Here is an 18,223-nt window from a genome sequence, read left to right on the forward strand (position 1 = left end):
TCTACGATTGTACTGCATTGACTGTTTGAAGTGAACACACTTTTTTTTACTTTGTTTTCCTGTACCTTTGGTTTAAATTTCGAGTATGAAGAAGGTTTACATCTCGTTTTAAAGCAGAGTCTAATGTTTACGTGTAAGAACAAGAAAATGGAGAGTAAAGCACACATCGTTCAGTTTGGCAGCATTTTATAAATGCTCACCGCGATTCCGCTGAATGAAGTTTCAGTGCTGATGCCAGCAGGAAACTGAGTGCGTTTCCTGCTGGTGTTGGCAGAGTAACTGAGGTGGGATTCAACCATTTTAAAGCTGAAAAACAAATGCCTCCGTGTGAATGGCACGGGGCCATACGCACCAGGCATGTGATGCTCGCGAATCGGTGTTCAGCCGACATTCAAGAATACTTTCTGCTTTTCCTTCTCTCAAAATAACTGAAGGAAGAATTACTCCATCTTGCATTAAAACAGGGAGCATTTTATGTTAGATCTTTTATGAGACCAATCTTTTTTGAGTTATAAGTGTGGATTTACCTCTGACAGTCTCTACTGCAGCAAGAAGCCAGGAAAGAAATAATTGAGGCCTGTAACTGAAGTTCTCGCCAAAGATTTAGTTCATTACAAGACTAATTCGATGTTCCATGCAATTTCCATTTAAAATATGTAATGTAACTGAATCAAAGCTGTAGTTTTCCCCATGACAACTGCACCTCAAGGTGTCTATCCTTCACACATACTCATGATAATGTAATGAGGTGTCATAATTGTACATAGTGCAAGAGCATCAGGGTGGCACAGTACTCGAGGGTTTTGAATTTGTATATAATAAAGCAGAGAGATGTAGATTAGCACATATAAAGCCTCACACATTTCCAATCTCATCTGATCATTGGAAGGCAAACACTCCCCACACAGGGAGAGAGAGATATCCCAACACTACAACCTTGCATACCTCCTGGTGGCCAGCTCACCATCTCATTTGTAAATGCTAAAAATAATGAGAAAACCACCATAAAGACACTTGCACTCTTATATAGCACCGTATCATGTCCTCATGATATCCCAGAGTGCCAATGAATTACATTGAAATGGCGAACATTGATGAGGAGAAAGCAAAATCATATAGCAAGAGTCTGGTGCTTTAATTAACTGATTTCACATGTTGGATTGGCCATGTTTGTTAAGGGTGGTATTGTCATTATTCTAAGGTCAATTTCAAATCCAAAGTAGCCAAAACAAAAGTCAGAGTTATTAACCTCTACGAGCCAATGAAACACCAAATGAGCTAATGTTCAAATGGACATGATTTTGCATCCTTAGATCATATTTCAGTGGTAGAATAATTTATTTAACTGATATGAATGGTTCTTCTGAGGGGTCTCTTTGGATGAAGTGAGGAGATTGGCTACAGATTTATGGAAAATAATATTGGAGGAGGTGACCATTCAGCCCATCAGATGTCTGCTTGCTGAAAGAAATTTATTTTCAGCCCTTGGTGGTAGTTCTGTAGATCATGATAATTTTAATGGATAACCATGTGCTGCATGTTTTAGAAGCTTTCTGCAACTACACCCCCGACCCCCAATACCAACATTCTGATTGAAATAATTTCCCCTCAATTTTAATCTATGTTGCTGAGACCCCTCTGATTTTCAGAAGTAGATCCTTCCATTTCCACTCCATCAAGGCCTCCGCATTATTTCATATGCTTCAGTTAAATCTTCCCTAAGTCTCCTGTGTCTACAAGATTAAAAACTCTAGCCTATCCAACTTTGAAGCTTGGCAAAATTGAAAAAAAACAAACATTTGAAAATCTTTCAGCAGCTAATGGATCATCAGTTCCTTGTGTAACAACTTTGGCTAATTCCCTCTTTGATCTGCTTTGTAGATGTCAATCTAAGAGGTTTGAGAGCTGCTGCAGTTCAATCAAGCTAGAAAGGCGGATCTCCCTTATGAAATTGAAATGCTGTTGTCCATCAAAACACTTCAAAGACTTATGAGAGAAAACAAGGGGATCTCCCTTCAGAAACTGGCAGCTCATGTCACTCAAAGCACTTCAAAGAGTTTTAGTTAACATCTGGAACATCTGAAATCAGTCAAGGACAATTCCCACTATAGAATAGAGTGCTGCTGTGAATTTGAAGGCTTCCAACTGTTTAGGAGGCATGGATTCTAATGACACCAGGCCACTGGCAATAAAACACAGGCAATAATAAAGAAATCACCATCTGAAGAGTGATTTCCACTTTTCCAGCGCACCATGAAGAAGTCCAACCACAAGAGCCCCATCCCGAGGGACAGCCCTGAGATTAACCCCTTGCCCCCCAGCCTGGGGCTTCCCAACCCCCAGGTTACTTGGTCTTCCCCTCTCTGTAGCCTGGCAGTGACAGAGGAGCCCATGGGCACAATTGGAGACAGTATTTACCTCCTTACCCCTGCTCAGAGTCCACAGCACCTGGTCTCTGATTGTCAGGAGCCAGACTAATGCCTGTGGGACCCCCTGTTTGAGGGGAGGGGTGGTGGTGGGTGGGCGTTGGGAGCATCCCAGGAGGTCTTTGGATCAGGCTTGCAGCCTCCCAATTGTATTCAGAAGTACTTCATTTAGTTCTGATCAGGAAAGAGCCTGATTTGGCCAAAGGCAGCAGGCCAAACTGACAACGGACCTGACACCTGGCAAAAATCTCAATTTGGCCCTCACACCCAATTCAACAGGCCATCAGGAATCCCAGCTGGAGACAGCAGCCCCAGACAATCACCCCCAGTATTACAGCAGCGAACACCAATAAAGTTTTACTGATGTCACTTTTCACTAATAAGTCTAGGAACATGCTTCAAAATAATGAGAGATTTAGAGTTTAATTGTAAACAAGTATTAAATGACTGTATGGAACACCAGTAAAGTGCTTGAAATATGCGCATTGTTTGTAAAGTAGATTTTCTTTTTGACTGATGCCAGTAATTAATGGTTTATAAAAGTACATTGTGAATGAACTCAAATTAATGTAAAATTTAATTTTAATTAAGACTACTTGAGAAAGGATATACTGGCACTGGAGGGGGTGCAGTGGAGATTCACTTGGTTGATTCTGGAGTTGAGAGGTTGACTTATGAGGAGAGACTGAGTAGACTGGAGCTACACTCATTGGAATTCAGAAGAATGAGGGGAGATCTTACAGAAATATATAAGATTATGAAGGAAACAGACAAGATAGAAGCAGGGAAATTGTTTCCACTGGCTGGTGAAACTAGAATTAGGGGGCATAGCCCCAAAATAAGGGGAAGCAGATTTAGGACTGAGTTCAGGAGGAACTTCTTCACACAAAGGATTGTGAATCTGTGGAATTTCCTGCCCACTGAAGCAGTTGAGACTACCCCATTGAATTAAGGAAGGATAGATAAATTTTTGAACAGTAAAGGAATTAAGGGTTATGGTGAGCAGGCAGGTAAGTGGAGCTGAGTCCACAAAAAAGATCAGCCATGATCTTATTGAATGGCGGAGCAGGGTTGAGGGGCCAGATGGCCCATTCCTGTTCCTAGTTCTTACATAATTCATTAATTGTGTTTTGGTTTCATAAATGTAGTCACTTTACCAGTCCATTTATTTGATTATTATGAGCTATAAGCAGCCTTTAGTTACTATCTTACCATCACTGCTAAAAGTGTGGGAGCTTGACTCTACTCTAGCAGCTGATATTCCTCGATTTCTAAAGCATTGCAAGTCAGTTGATACTGTCTCACAGATCTGAGGCTTGTGGCTGAAATAAGTTGTTGTGGTACACTACAGAGTTTTTCCAAAGAGAGGTGTATTAGAGTACTCTATAGATAAAGAATCACTTACCCAGGTGCTTTTCCAGGTACTGGATCGAAAAGTATGAAACACAAAACTGGGTGTTGTGTATGCTGAGAATAAACAAATCAAAGCATACAAGCACACTGTAATATTCTTAGGAGGACAGCCATTTAAAGCCAAATTTTCTGAACCGAAACAAAAGTCCAATTTTAATGAAACACTTTTAAATCAGCATAATTCAGATGAATTGATTTGAAAATTCTGGAACACAAATCTTGAACCCTTGCATGGTTTCCTGCTTTTACAATGGCTCCTCTTACTGAAGTTCCTCAACCCATACCTACACCAGTGATTACCTAACTGAGAATTAGATTCAGCTGGTAGCTCTTGTATTCATTGGACTGGATGTTGACAGGAAAAGGCTCGGTACATTGTGGGGCGACGGGGGGCGGGGTGGAATATCTGTTGGGGAAATGCAAAAGTTTAGGTTTCCCTACATACAGTGGAGTGTTGATTCCAAAGTTTTGCTTTGATAGGCTTGTCACCTAGATATTGGTCTGATTGACAGGCCTGATTTCAGTTGGATGGGATGTACTCCAGAACTGGCTGTTGCCCAAGTGGGTAACCTGCCACAGGGAGCGTGAAATTGCCTCATTCCTAAGGATGGGATATGTTTGATCCTGATGGACTGGTCTGATGGCTGACTGGAGGATATGGTCTGGTGGGAGGGTTGGGCCAAGCGAGGCACTTACTTTCTGCCTGAAGCATTCTGTGAGTTTGAGTTGAGTTTTGGGGTTTCTGAGGTCTGGGAATCTGGCTTTATTAAATTATTTAATTGGCCAACCTTCCTTCAGGTAGCATTCTGGCTGCTCATTCCTTGTCCTACTCCCATTAAACCCAAAAGTGGGCACGTTGCAGGGGATGGGTTTCAGGTTTTTACATTTTTTAACATTTCACCGCTAACACATTCAGGAATTGAGATTCAGCCCAATGTCTTAATAACTAAAATCCAATGAACGTGACCTCTCCAGTACGACATGACCACAGATTTAACATGGCACCTGATGTTTTGAAAACTGAGGTGGGGGTAAAATGGGTTTCTTGTCCACTGTCAGACTGTTTGGTACAACTAGTGTAGACCAATCTAACCTCCTGCATTTCCAAACAAGGATTCATTTGATGCCAAGATATTTTTCCTCACTTTATCTGGAATTGCACTTCATTGTAAGTGCATCAAACACAATGTACAACAGGATGACATTTTCATCATCTGCAAAAACTGGATAGACCAGCAAATTGCATGTGGAGATGCTGCTAACTAGGACATTGGGATGCATAGAAAATCGTCTCATGGAGCCTTTGGATTAAATCAAGATGCAACTTTAGCTATGTGGAGACACAGGGTTGCACCTCAAATGAATTTGTGTGGATTTTTCCTTACTCGATTTTTGGTGTTTGCTGCTCTATTACTCTCATGCAGCAAAGACCCAGATGCAATTCCGGCCTTGGGTCACTGTCTGTGTGGAGTTTGTACGTTCTCCCCCTGTCTGCATGGGTTTCCTCTGGGGGCTCCAGTTTCCTCCCACAGTCCAAAGATGTGTGGGTTAGGTTGATTGGCCATGCTAAATTGCCCCTTAGTATCAGGGAGATTAGCAAGGTACATGTGTGGGATTATGGGAATAGGACCTGGGTGGGATTTTGGTTGGTACAGACTCGATGGGCTGAATGGCCTCCTTCTGTACTGCAGGGATTCTATGATTCTACGAATCTATTCTAACCTACACATCTTTTGACACTAAGGGATAATTTAGCATGGTCAATCGACCTAACCATATAGGCTTTTTTCAAAAACATGCTTGATTTTCATTGCCCAATTGATCTAAGACCATGGGTATAATTCTCCCACCTGCACTCTTAAGTGCTCCTGCCAGTGGGAAAACCAGAGTGTTCCCGCTAGTGTTAGCAGCAGCTGTCAGGTGGGATTCATTCCCTTTGGCATGAAAAATATTCATAGTGAGAATCATGCCGGCTTTGCAGAGATCGGGAGGCCGTTTATAAAGGCACCCAGATCTCTGCACTAACCAATAGGTCTTTTCTCCTGCCCCACAATGGACATGGTGAACCCCCCACCTCCCCCCTGCTACCAAGGGGAGCTTTCCAACCCCTCAGCACAGAGGGGGAACCTTCCCCCCCCTCCCCCCCACATCATGGAAAGAACATGTCACAACACCCTCCCCACCAATTGCCCCCCACACCAAGCAGGCTTGAGGGTGACCTGACCCTCTCCTCCCCCCCAGCCAGTACTATCTTTGTTCCTAACTGCAATGTTTATAATCATTCAGCCTTTGATTGACAGGTTGGATATTTTACCAGATTTAACTTCTTTTCTAACCACAATGTTTACAAAGCACTCAAGATGCATTCAACGGTGAAGGGAAAGAAAAGCAAACAAGGCTCTTTGCTAATGGATAATTATTCCATAACTGTCAGTCAAAGCACTTCAAAGGATGCAGATGTCAGTGCTCACCTTTCAATGTTAAAAGGGTGCTACCCAGTGAAACTGACCATCAAAGCACTTCAAAGGGATTTCACAGCAACTGTGGGCTATGAGAGAAAGCAATGACTTCTCCCAGGTAATGCTGGCAGATCATTTCTATAAAAGCCATTTGGACCAATCCCTTTTGTGGAACAGAATGCTGCAGTGATTTGGAAGGCTCCCAAGTTTCCAAGAGGCATGGATATCAAAATGACAAGGGCACCTCAAAGGTTTTAGAGGACAGAGACAATAATGAATATTTTATGCCAGAATAGTGTTTGGATTCACCTTTGTGAAACTGAACACTACATTTCCCTGGGTAACAAGGACAAGTGTTGCCACTAGATCCTCATCCCGGGGACATTCCGGAACTACCTACTATGCATTAAGCAGAGTGTTACAATGTATCCAATGGCAACATACTGTGGTGATCAGCTGACCCAGTAGAAATAGGAAGCAGATAGGGATTGCAGGGAAGCATGTGTGGCCCAAATGGTTGTTTAATGAAGGATGTTTATTAACCCTTTACTTTGGATTTACTTTGTGAATTTGTTTTTTTGTTTATCATTGCTTGCCACTGGAGGATCCTTACTGCTGGATGAACACAGCATTCTTAACTGTGTCATAATCTATAGACTCCTGATCATCAGACAGTTGAATAAAACTGCTGTGCTTTTCCTTCCAAAACATTTTGGAATAGGATTGTTCAAATTTCTTGTGGTCACTGTAACTTAGAAGCCATTTTCTCAAAAAGAGCCAAAATACATTTCCAATCTTCCCTCACTGAATTTAGGCCTTTTGATTCAATATTCCTTGAATCAAAACCAGGGGTGGAACTTTACAGTCCCATCTCAGTGGGGACTGGACCATGAAAAGTGGCAGCACAGTCAAAAGCCCATTGATTGCGGTGGACTGTAAAATCCACTTGGTGTAAAATTTTGCCTGCGGAGTTAAATCTGATCTATCAGCAAATCTATCTGCTACTCCCTTGTCATGTCACCAAAGCCTTCCCTATCCAGCTCAAGTTCCTTGGCTTCTCTTTCTCTTTAGCAATTCAAGGTTTTTCCTTTCTTTTACTCCTTGAAATTTGAGGGCTTCCTTTTCTCATGCTCTTAGAACAATAATTCAAGTTTTCACAATTCCCTTTCTTTCTCTTTTCAAGGTCAAGTTATTTCGTTTGTAACTGCATCTTAGCCAACTCAAAGTGAATTCCATCGAGATTATTTTTTCTTCCTCAATGTTCAAATGTTGAGCCAATATCTCAACTGTTCTGCCTTTCCGGCACTTACCTTTAGCTCTATTTCCAACTCACCTGCTTTTGCTTTCAAATTAATCTTGATTATCCTTTGCAAAGCACTCAAAGACAAACCCTTTCTTTTGAGGAGAGCTTCAGCAATAGACATAACGGGGGCGATTATCCTATCTTGCTGCGCTGCTTAAGTACCGCGGCGGGCCGGGAGACGTCAGTGGGACCATTTCATCAGATTCCCGCTGGATGTCATGGCCTCCACGAGTCTCCGGGAGTAAGTCTCGGGGGACATTAACAGGACTGGAAGATCTTGCCGGCAGGAACAGCTGGTAACACTCTGGTCAGGCAGAAACAGAGTTAACATTTTAAATTGACCTTTCATCAGAATTGGAAGAAGTTGGAGATTAACAGTTTTTAAACAAGTTCAGGCGAAGTAATGGGGAAATGACAATAGGGGGAGGTTTATGATAGGGTGGAGGACAGGATTGATGAAACACTGAACATCATTATGTTGCAAGGCAAAATTAGGAAACATTGAGACAAGAATAGAAACAAGGGATAAGACCTGAGCTGGTGCAAATAGCTGAGGGAAGGGAAGCAAAGAAAATCTAGCAAGTTTACGAGGGACAGGAGGACAGGGTTGGTTAGGCTGCCATTCTAAGAATGTTCCAGTGAGGAACTGAGATTTAGGAAGACTGGATTTCCAAAAGTGAGCTGAATATGATGAAGGCCATCAAAATGTTCTCAGATATATGTGTAAAGAAGGAAAAAGGAAAGCCAAGCTAGGAGGCAGTGAGTTTGCAGAAGTTTGCAGAAACGTTTACAGGAGTAAGCAGGAAGAATCAATCTAGCAAAGTCCTTCATGTAGATGATATTTCTTTATCTTTTCATGGATCGTGGGCATGCCATGGCAGTATTGTCCAAAGCCAGCCATCACAGCATGCAGCTGCTGAAAGTTATCTTCCAAAGTCATCAGCAGATATTTCTACTGAAAGTCAGCAACTTTTCACCAATGCCGCAGACACTGTGAATGTTCTGCTTGAGAGCACTAAGAAAGGACACAAGGAACAAGTTAATGTGCAAGAGTGATTAATTTATATCTGTATGAAAAATAGCATGATTTCATTTAGAAATTGATATGGAATGTTTATGTTGTGGTTTTTACGTTTACATTGAACCCAAGAAGACAATATGATGGCCAGTGACAGAGGATGGGTAAAATGTTGGTGAATGGTAAAATGTAATTGTGCTAACCGGTATCTCACTCAAAAATATTCCTAATGTGTATCCCAGGCAAAAAGGGTCTACCTGGGTTGCTACCTCCCTTCTTCTTTTTGTTTGTCCTCCTCCTCTGTCATCTAGTAGCTTGACCTGCTCAATGTGACCTCTATTCATTTCATTTTCCCAGTTATGCTCTATTCTAAACAGAAAGCTTATTGGTGCACTAATGCCTGACAGTACTGGTTAATGCAGGAAGATATTCTTCAGCACTTGCTATACCACTCTCTATGGACGATTGCAACTTGAAATAACTATGAAAAGCCTCAACCAACTGTAGAATTCTACCAATGGCCAAAAAAAATTAACCAACACCTAACCAGTAAGAACCAAAATCTTCAGTAGAAATATCTGCTGATGACTTTGGAAGATAACTTTCAGCAGCTGCATGCTGTGATGGCTGGCTTTGGACAAAACTGCCATGGCATGCCCACGATCCATGAAAAGATAAAGAAATATTATCTACATGAAGGACTTTGCTAGATTGATTCTTCCTGCTTACTCCTGTAAACGTTTCTGCCGCACAATTCACAACAAAGTATGTGCATGTGCACTTGACAGCATCTTGGTCCTGAAACAGACCTTGTTTACCAAGACAGATGTCAGTTTCACATCCAAATTGTCTCCAATCAAAGCAGCTTAATTTGAATTGTTCAATCATTCATTTTTTTGCAGCTCTAACTTCTCACCTTTTTGTATTATTTACATTGCTCACTTTGAATAAAAAGTTTTTTTTGTCTTCTACATTAAATAATGTTGAATTATCAGAGTAAATTATGACACCATGGGACGCAGAGCAAAAAAATACTTACAATGTAAATGTGATCCACTGTTAAATTCAAAGTTGTTTTATCAATTAATATGTTTTATCTGTTAACCTTAACTGAAATCACTGAAAAGAAAAACAGTGGATAAATAAAGTAGAAATGCATGTTAGGGGTGGCCTAGTTGAATGGTGGATCTAGCTCAAGAGGCTAAATGGCCTTTTGTTTCTGCTGTTTGTACTAGAAATCACACTCCACTTCCTGGATGACCTGTATGTAATGATGTGGAGATGCTGGCATTGGACTGGGGTAAACACAGTAAGGAGTCTCACAACACCAGGTTAAAGTCCAACAGGTTTAAATCTGTTGGACTTTAACCTAGTGTTGTGAGGCTTCTTACTGTGTTGACCTGCATGTAACAGAGGGGGTGGCATGGCGGCACAGTGGTTAGCACTGTTGCCGCACAGCGCCAGGGACCCGGGTTCAATTCCTGGCTTGGGTCACTGTTGGTGTGGAGTTTGCACATTCTTCACGTGTCTGTGTGGGTTTCCTCTGGGTGCTCTGGTTTTCTCCCACAGTCCAAAAATGTGCAGGTCAGGTTAATTGGCCATGCTAAATTGCCACTTAGTGTCAAGGGGACTAGCAGGGTAAATATGTAGGGCTTCAGGGATAGGGGCTGTTTGGGACTGCGGTCAGTGCAGACTCGATGGGCTGAATGGCGTCCTTCTGCACTGTGGGGATTCTATGAGCTAACACTGTAGGAGATCTAGCACCTATAAAATGGACACAAATCTATTACTGGGCAGGCAAAAAAAATGCACCACATTCATACAACTACCAATGAACAACTGAATGAGGACTCTTAAATTTGCATTTAACATTGCTGTGTATATAGAATAAGACTGCATTTGTGTAGCGGCTGAACTTCTAACCTGATAACGCAGTATTTTGAATTTTAGGTGGATGATCAAATGAAACTCCTGCAGAACTGCTGGAGTGAGCTGTTGGTACTGGACCATATCTGCAGACAAGTAAACCATGGAAAGGAAAACAGTCTCCTTCTTGTGACAAGTCAAGAGGTAATCAGCTTTTCTTTGGTTCTTCAGCAAAATGACCTCTGATTCATTATTCAACAAATATACTATGGGTGAGATTTTCCAGTTTCACCCATTGGCAGGATCTTCACTGTGGGTTCTCAGGGCGGGGCGGGGGTAGGGGGCAGGGTGGTAAAGCCACACAAGACACTGTAGGCATTGGCAGACTGGATGATCCAACCAGCGGTCAATGGTGAGCTACCTCTGTCGTTGGAAAACATGCCATGCGGAAAATCCCACTCTAAAGCTTTCTATGGCAACTTTCATTAAGGAGTTCCATGCACGAAAAGTAACTGGTGCTTCAAAGAGAGAAATATCTTTCATGGACTTCAGAACATTCTTTACAGCCAGTAAAGTATTTCTGAAGTGTAACTCCTGTTGTAATTTGAAAATACTAAGCCTGGTATTTAGTTTTAAGCCTAATACTAAGGTGGCTTTAATTACAAAACCAAAATGTTGTCTGCTCCTCTCCCACATGTACCTAAAGCTTTTCAATAATGTCTGATTTGGATTAGATTTGTTTATGCATTACCAGGAGGGATATGTCAGTGAAATCTTTCTTCCCATCCCCAACCCATTCTTTGTCAAGTTGATTTGTCCGAGACTGGACAAATGTGTCCCTAGGGAATGGAATTTGGTTCTGAGATTTAAACTCTGACTTCTTGTTAAATTCAACTGTTCAAACAGGTGTGATTTTATTAAATAAACAAGAATACAGTTAAATTGTATCGTCCAATTATAATAACTGTGAGATGTGTTCATGTTCTGATGAAATTAATGTGTTGGGATTGGGTTGAGGAGGACGGTCTAATACTGGGTCATACAAAAGCAGTTCTGGTTTGATCCTTGTGCTCTTGGGTTGAAATGATGGGAAGGAAAGGGGCTGGGAGCAGGTGTTATTCTTTCTTTTAATATCCCCAGTCTAAAATATCAGTCTGGATTTTTCTTCTTGAAATGATTTGTCACATTGTGAAGCTTTGACTATTCAGAACCCAAACAGATCGTGGTATACTTCTCTTTATAAATCGATCATCATTACTTTTTAGATTAACTTTACACAAAATGCTTGTTCACATTAATTTGTTAAAGCTTCTGTTGCTTTTAATGTGAATATAAATTATTGCACCTCAGACATATTAGCTTGTGAAAATGATGCAATCTTAGCAAAACAAAACTTTTTTTTCTCTCCAAAGCAAAGTAGTCAAATAATCCCTTGGAATCGGTGTGTATTTGACTGCCTTAGAAAACTGTTTCTGTACCAAAGAAAAACACTGATCTACAGATATGCCAAGTGTATCCACAAATCACAATCGGAAACATTTGTGATGGCTACCACAAACTTCAGTGTGCATCAATGAGTCCAGGTCCGTAGTTTCCCACATGAAAGTTGGGTTTGGTGTGCCTGTTTACAGCAGCTGGCTTGAAAAAATCAGCACCACCATTCACAAAGCAGAAAACTAAAACTGCTGTCAATTTTACTTCGAAAATAATTAGCACTTTGGCCGAAAAGCAGAAGTAGCGCATAAAGCCAACAAATTGCATTATCCAGCTTATAAAAACTGAGTAACTACTTTGGTTTGCTAAGATTATTATGGCTGGCAAACTTTAAAGTTTTAAACATTCTCAAAACAAAATGGAGGCCAATGAACTATTTCCAGATGTCTGACAATGCCAGTCTTGAGCTGGTCAGCAAATGGAGAACAATGGCATCTAATGGTGTCATTTCCACTCCATCCCACCCCCCCACCCCCCAATTATTTCTGTTTGCTTGAGGGAAAACATACAACGTAACTAAATCCCTTGTTTTATGTGCACCATTTTTCTTTGATAAAATTAATGAATGGAGAAATATAAAATCCTTAACTTTATCCTTAATAGGAATTGTTTTAACTTTATGTGCTAATATAACATGGTGATAGCAAATCATAGAGTCCCTACAGTGCAGGAGGAGGTCAGTTGGACCATTGAGCCTACATTGACTCTGCAACAGAGCAACTTATCCAGGCACTATCCCCATAAACCCACACAGTTACCCTGCTAATACCCTAACCTACACATCTAGGGATATTATATGGCAATTTAGCATGGCCAATCCACCTGACCTGTGCATTTTTGGAATGTGGGACGAAACGTGAGCATCCGGAAGGAACCCACGCAGTCAAGGAGAGAATGTGCAAACTCCACAGAGACAGTCACCCAAGGCCGGAATTGAACCTGGTTCCCTGGCGCTGTGAGGCAGCAGTGCTAACCTCTCCGGTAAAACAGTGGCCAAGTTGGGATGAGTGGGAGGGGTGTGGGAAGGTTATCAGGGGGCCCATAAAATTCTGCCTGAGAAGTGGAAAGCTAAACCAAAATACAGTGTAGCCTCCTGTGGAACACCTTGTAAACAAGCATTGTAAAGCATCGCCTTGCTCTGGCTCTGAAATATAAATGTGCTTGAATATCCAGTTTAGAGTTACACTCCAACCTTCTCTGACAATTTGATAACTGCATTTTTGGGGTTTGAAAAGGGACAAAAATATCTGAACCCATGGAGATATGTCATGGATGTACCCAAAGAGGTATATTGGGGAGGTGACGATTTAGTGGTATTATCACTTGATTATTAATCCACAAACTCAGCTAATGTTCTAGGGACTCTGGTTTGAATCCCACCAGCAGATGGTTGAATTTGAATTCAATAAAAAAAGTTTGGAATTAAGAATCTACTGATGACGACGAAACCATTGTTGGAAAAACTCAACTAGTTCACTAATGTCCTTTAATAATAGTTTTTCAATAATTCACACAGTAGTACCTGTGACTCAGATCCATGAGAAAGCAGTTAGCCAAGCAGTGCACAGATTATCCTTTTTTGCAGTTTTTTGCAAGGTTTGAGTACCGTACATATAGTTCTATGTCCAAAAATATCCAAATTGTGAGAATGTTTCGTTTATGGAGAGAAGTCTGCCCGATATTACCCTTACTCTGGAAAAAATCAAAGTGCTTTCCAATGTAGAACATCAGCCATTGCAATAGGAATTGTGTCATTTTAGTCTTGACAAATCCTCTGCCAAGGTGTGTATTGCTTGATCTAATGTGTGAAAATGTTCAGTTCTTCAGCATTGCACTAATGAGTACAGTAAAAGACAGCACAATTTTTTTCTTTTTCCATTCAGGTTGAATTATCTACAATTGCCAATCAAGCTGGGGGAACTCTCATTAACTTGGTTTTGAGAGCTCAGGAGCTGGCAGCTAAACTGCAGTCCTTGCAGGTCGACAGAAGGGATATTGTCTGCTTTAAGTTTCTTCTCTTGTTTAGTCTTGGTAAGCCACAAACTTTGATCTCATTAATTAGGTGTGAATTGGAACAACAGTTTGAATTGCATGTTATCCAGTCATTTCTGTGAAATTACATTTAGGGTTGCACAGGTGATTTTTAACCAAACTTGTCTGAAGGGAAAACAATTAGTTTGCGTCAGCCATCCATTTTACACCTGGAGTGAGTTTTCTCTTCACTGAAGTAATTGGGGACTGAAATCCAGCATGTGTTGAATATTCTGTTGGATATTGTCAGTTTCCCGCTGAGTAGGTTAAGTTAATGTTGTTCCATTATATTTTCTGAAACGCTCCTGCTCTATTACATCTTCAACAAAATATCAACAGTTAATATTTACCAGCCTGGATAATCTGATAAGTAAGTTTGTATCAGTCGCAGAGACCCCTGTTCCATTAACTCAGCAGAAGTATTTTTGTTACAGCTTTGTCCTGATCCAATTTGAAATATGTACTATAGGTGGTCCAACCCTGAACTTTGTGGTGAATTAATCATTAAAACAGCATTCGATAGTCACTGAATCATATGAAGATCTTGTGAAATCAGTAGAGAAAATGTTACGAAAGCAAAAAATGCTGGAAAATCTCAGGTCTGACAGTTTCTGTGGAGAGAGAACAGAGCCAACTTTTCAAGTCTAGATGACTCTTTGTCAGAGAAAATGTTAATTATTTTAAGCATAGAATCCTCATAGTACAGAAAAAGCCATTTGGCCCATTACACCAACTTCAAAAGAACATCTTAGCCAGGCCCATCCCCACCTTCTCTCCATAACCCTGCACATTTACCATGGCTAATCCACCTAACCTACACATCTTTGGATATTAAGAGGCAATTTAGCATGGTCACTGTATATCTGTGGATTTATTCTTAAAATTATGTTAAAAAGTTTCAAACATCCAAATACAATATGAAACCCAATATTTTATGATTTAAACCTGTTGCAAAATGGGTTTATTGCTATAATTTTTGCAAGTAAATTAAAGAAACACTGTTTTCTCTTTCAAAGCAGCCTTGTTTATTGTTAAGTAAGTAAAAAGTGATAGTAGAACTGAAACAAATAGCTATGTTGCGGCTTAGCACAATCAGGATGATTATCTTTGTTCTAATGTGCGTCAGCCTGGATGTCTTTTCCAAATCTTTGGGTTGCAGACATTGGATTTTTAACCGCCAGAATGTCTCTGGTAAAACCAGCTTTGTCTTTGTGCCTGTGTCTATTCTTCTTAGACACAACAAATAAAACTGTGACTCAGAGAGTTTCACTTGATTGCTGAGCTGAAGTTTGTGGGACAGAAATATTAAATCAAGTATGATCTAATTAAAGGTACAAAGTGGAAAAAAGTTGTATTTATTCAGATAGGGGCAAGAAAGTAGAAATAGAATTTTTTAAAAGAGTCTTCCTATTCTGGTATCAGTGCATTAAATAAGTATATTCAACAAGTATTTCATTTCCGTCTTGCTGCCATAATTAGGTAAGAATTAATTTTTTTAACCATTCACGTTGCTGAAGTGGTGCAGGCATCAAATTGTATTGCCAGCCTTTGTTTGTCCTTCTATGTCTGTGAAGGTTATCTATACTGGATCTATAAACAGTCGGCTTTGAACACTAACTTGTTAGCAAATTTAACTAATTTTAATAAAAAGGGATAAGGGGATATGGAGAACAGGTTAGGGAGGTGGATTTGAGACCAGGGAGAGAACGGCTATGATCTGATTGAATGGCGGAGCAGGCTCGAAGGGTTGAATTTGCCTACTGCTGTTCCTAATTCCTACGTCCTATGTTCCTATGCTAACCCAGTTTTTAACTAAAGAGCCATCTGAACTCTTGCTTTCTGTTGAAATTCAGTGAAATTGGAAATTTGTACATGTATCTTTTCCAAGTCAAGAACTGACATCTAAAAAATTGTATCACATTTTCAACATACATGATCAGTAACATCTCTCAACAGTAATTGAGTTCCTGTTAAAAATGACCGCCTATATGTGCAGTCATGCATGAAATAGAAGTCCTGATTTTAAAGAATAAATGTGCTAGTCTTTGAGTAATCTGTGAGGCTGTCAAATTATGTTTACCTGGGGGGCAAAGAGATGCAGATTACTAGAGAAAGAATGTCTAAAAGTTGACCTAATAAATAATGACAGTGTTATCAAGTGGTAGTGAAGATACAATCCCACTCAGACCATAGTAAGTGGTGTGATGCTAAGGGGCCAGCATGTTCCAGTAAAAGTTGTTTCAACTCTAAAATGGTAACCAATATGCCATCTTTTGCTTGTGCCCTGTAAGACTGCCTCTCCTGATGGTCAGTCATAAGATTGAGCTAAGAAAGAACTTTGCAGCGCAATACATCAATAGCACATCAGCACTGGGAAAATCTAAAGAAAATGGACAATGGGAGATAAAGCTAAAGGCAGCAAAGCAGAAGTTTCAAATGTTCCTGATTTTCTGGGTCTTCCTCTGCATCAATAACTAAAGTAATAGACAGAGATTCCATCTGTCATTCTGTCCCACCATGACCAAGGGTCTGGCACATCTCAAAGAAGGCATTGTTTAAATATCAGAGTTAAGTGCTACATAAGTGGTCGCACATTACAGATGTCAACCTAGTAGAACTGGCGGGACGTCAGAGGGTACTTTGCTGCTTCAGGGAAGGAGGCCTGTTCTGGCTGGCGATGGTAAAATGAAGACCTCTCTTTAGCCACTTACTCTTGCAGATCACAAATTCAAATGAAATTTAATTGATTGCTATTTGATCCTATGCCTGCTTCTCGGCAGGGTTTCCATGGAAATAGGACATGTCCCCCAGCCAAGTTTCCAAAAGTAACGTCGAGGCAGATCATATGAGTATAATGTGAATGGATTCAGTGTAAGGATGGCAAAGGGAGAAGGTGAAAACCTGAATCAGCTTTTCCACAAATAAAACTTCATGTGCTCAAAAGGGAAAATGCTCCCAAACAAAAATAAACCTTTTAGATTATTAATGACAAATATATTAAGAATTGTAAAATGTCATAACTCTCCTGTAAGCTGCACAATATTTAATGGGGATAAATCTCATAGAATTCCTCTCAACATTTATAAAATGTTGAGAGGAATGGATAGGGTGGATTCTCAGAGGCTATTTCCCTGGGTTGAAATGGTCGCTACGAGAGGACACAGATTTAAGGTGCGGGGAGGAAAGTACAGAAGTGATGTTAGGGGTAAGTTTTTCACTCAGAGGGTGGTGAGTGAGTGGAATCGGCTGCCGTCAGTGGTGGTGGAGGCGAACTCGCTGGGGTCTTTTAAAAGACTTCTGGATGAGTATATGGGGTTTTATGGGATTGGGGGTTATAGATAGGTGTTGATGTGATCGGCGCAAATCGTGGGCCGAAGGGCCTGTTTGTGCTGTAGTGTTCTATGTTCTATGTTCTAATTCAGTTGCAGCCCAACTTGGATGTTCAGATTTGAGAAATGGGCTGAGTTGATTTGCATATATAACTGTGTGTCTGAACATTGCTGAATGACCTCTGGGAAAAATAGACAACTTTTAAGTCTCTGTGCAAAAGGACACAAAGTGTCAGTCTCCAGAACGTTGGTCCAATACAAAACAGAAGCTTGTGTCAACAAGGAGAACAAATATACATCAGCAGCAGCAACCTGTCATAAATGCAGCAATTTTAATGGATAATTTTCACTGTTCAGCTTAATGTAGAAGCTTGGACAATCTGTTGATAGAATAAATGACAGAGGCTAGAAAGTTATATAATCCAAGAGCATTGCTGGTCGAAAACATGCAAAAATAACTGGCTAGTTTGAGTTAAAAATTTCCTTGGAACAAAACCATATCTGGTTTTTATTAATTATTAATGTAACCTATAACCAACACATACAAACCTATAAATATTGTTGCCATGCGGCCAACTAGCACACGCTTTCTAAATTAAAATGGACGTTTTGGTCATATATATACACGTGGTGCAGTCAGGAGCATCCCTACTTCTGAGCCAAAAGCTCCACGTTCAAGGGGAGGCGATGGCCTAGTGGTATTATAGAAATAATCCAGAAATATAGTTAATGTCCTGGGGATTCATGTGGATTCCAAATGGTAGAATTTGAATTCAATAATAATACCTGGAATTATGAATCTGATGACCATGAAACCATTGACGATTGTCAGAAAAAAACACCTGGTTCATTAATGTCCTTTAGGGAAGGAAATCTGTCATCCT

At 40.5% G+C, this 18,223-nt stretch overlaps 1 protein-coding gene across 1 annotated transcript in view; it reads left to right on the top strand.

Annotated features, from left to right (window-relative positions):
• LOC145358431 (nuclear receptor subfamily 5 group A member 2-like) overlaps positions 1–18,223 on the top strand; it is an 83,556-nt gene that overhangs the window by 58,643 nt on the left and 6,690 nt on the right. Inside the window, exons 5-6 of the mRNA XM_080212501.1 lie at positions 10,570–10,689; positions 13,863–14,010. Coding sequence (XP_080068627.1) covers positions 10,570–10,689; positions 13,863–14,010 — 268 coding nt within the window. The remainder of the gene's footprint in view (positions 1–10,569; positions 10,690–13,862; positions 14,011–18,223) is intronic.

The sequence above is a fragment of the Carcharhinus amblyrhynchos genome, chromosome 25, assembly GCF_965287045.1.
Source record: "Carcharhinus amblyrhynchos chromosome 25, sCarAmb.v2.hapA, whole genome shotgun sequence".
Taxonomy (NCBI): Eukaryota; Metazoa; Chordata; class Chondrichthyes; order Carcharhiniformes; family Carcharhinidae; genus Carcharhinus; species Carcharhinus amblyrhynchos.